Genomic DNA, 932 nt, shown 5'->3' with positions numbered 1-932 from the left:
TTTCGCATTACGAAAAACAGATATTTCAGACATAACTATATTTGATTTTAAAAATCCGTGGACTTTCCATACTTTATTCACGAGTTCTAATGAAGACGTTTTTAACTGGTTGAGAGAAAATGAACTTTTAGCTAAAGATTTGACACGTGACTGCGGTTTAAACATGAAAATTAAGAAAAGAAGTAAAACGAAAGATGGTTTTTCTTTTAGATGTCCAATAGGCCATGAAAAAGGAATGTGAAAAAATTCTTTTTTTGAAGGATAATCTTACAATATCCGAGACTTGATGAATTTTATCAAATATTATCTTGAAGGAAATACTCTACACCGATGTGCACTGGCAACCGGCATGGATTACAAATGCACAGCTGTAAATTGGGCAAGTTATATACGTGAACTTTTTTGTCATTATGTACATCAACAATATCAAATGATATATTTCATGGGAGATGTAGAAATCGATAAAAGTTTATTTGGACGAAAAATGAAATACAAAAGGGGAAATCCACGAGGTACTAAAATTAGGATTTTTTGGAATAATTGAAAGAGAGAGCAACATAATAATTCTGTATCTTGTTGACAACTGTGATGCAAATACATTAATTCCTATCATTCAAAGACATGTGAGTCCTGGATCAAGAATATTTTCTGACAGCTGGGCCGCTTACTTGCAGCTGAATAGTTTAGGATATGAACATTACTCGGTGTGCCATAAAACAAATTTTAACAAAAAGTATAAGAACGTTGAAACGGGTGAAATCATAAACTGCTGTACAAACCAAATTGAAGGTGTGTGGAAAATATGCAAAGACCATTTTAGAAAAATCAATGGTACCAATACCAAAATGTTCGAACAACATGTAGCAGAAATAATATATGAAGAAATCATACCCATAAACAAAATATTTATGTGGCATTTTTTAATCTTCTGA

General features: G+C 31.8%; 1 protein-coding gene across 1 annotated transcript; it reads left to right on the top strand.

Moving 5' to 3' along the window:
- Positions 1–274: 274 nt before the first annotated feature.
- LOC121368516 lies at positions 275–932 on the top strand (the record flags this gene model as incomplete). The annotated part of the gene is given in 2 exon segments (XM_041493252.1): positions 275–514; positions 516–932. Coding segments are annotated over 2 exon segments (657 nt in total), but the record flags the coding sequence as incomplete, so codon positions are not given.

The sequence above is a fragment of the Gigantopelta aegis genome, chromosome 3 (assembly GCF_016097555.1).
Source record: "Gigantopelta aegis isolate Gae_Host chromosome 3, Gae_host_genome, whole genome shotgun sequence".
Classification (NCBI taxonomy): domain Eukaryota; kingdom Metazoa; phylum Mollusca; class Gastropoda; order Neomphalida; family Peltospiridae; genus Gigantopelta; species Gigantopelta aegis.
This window is presented reverse-complemented; position numbering and strand designations above follow the sequence as displayed.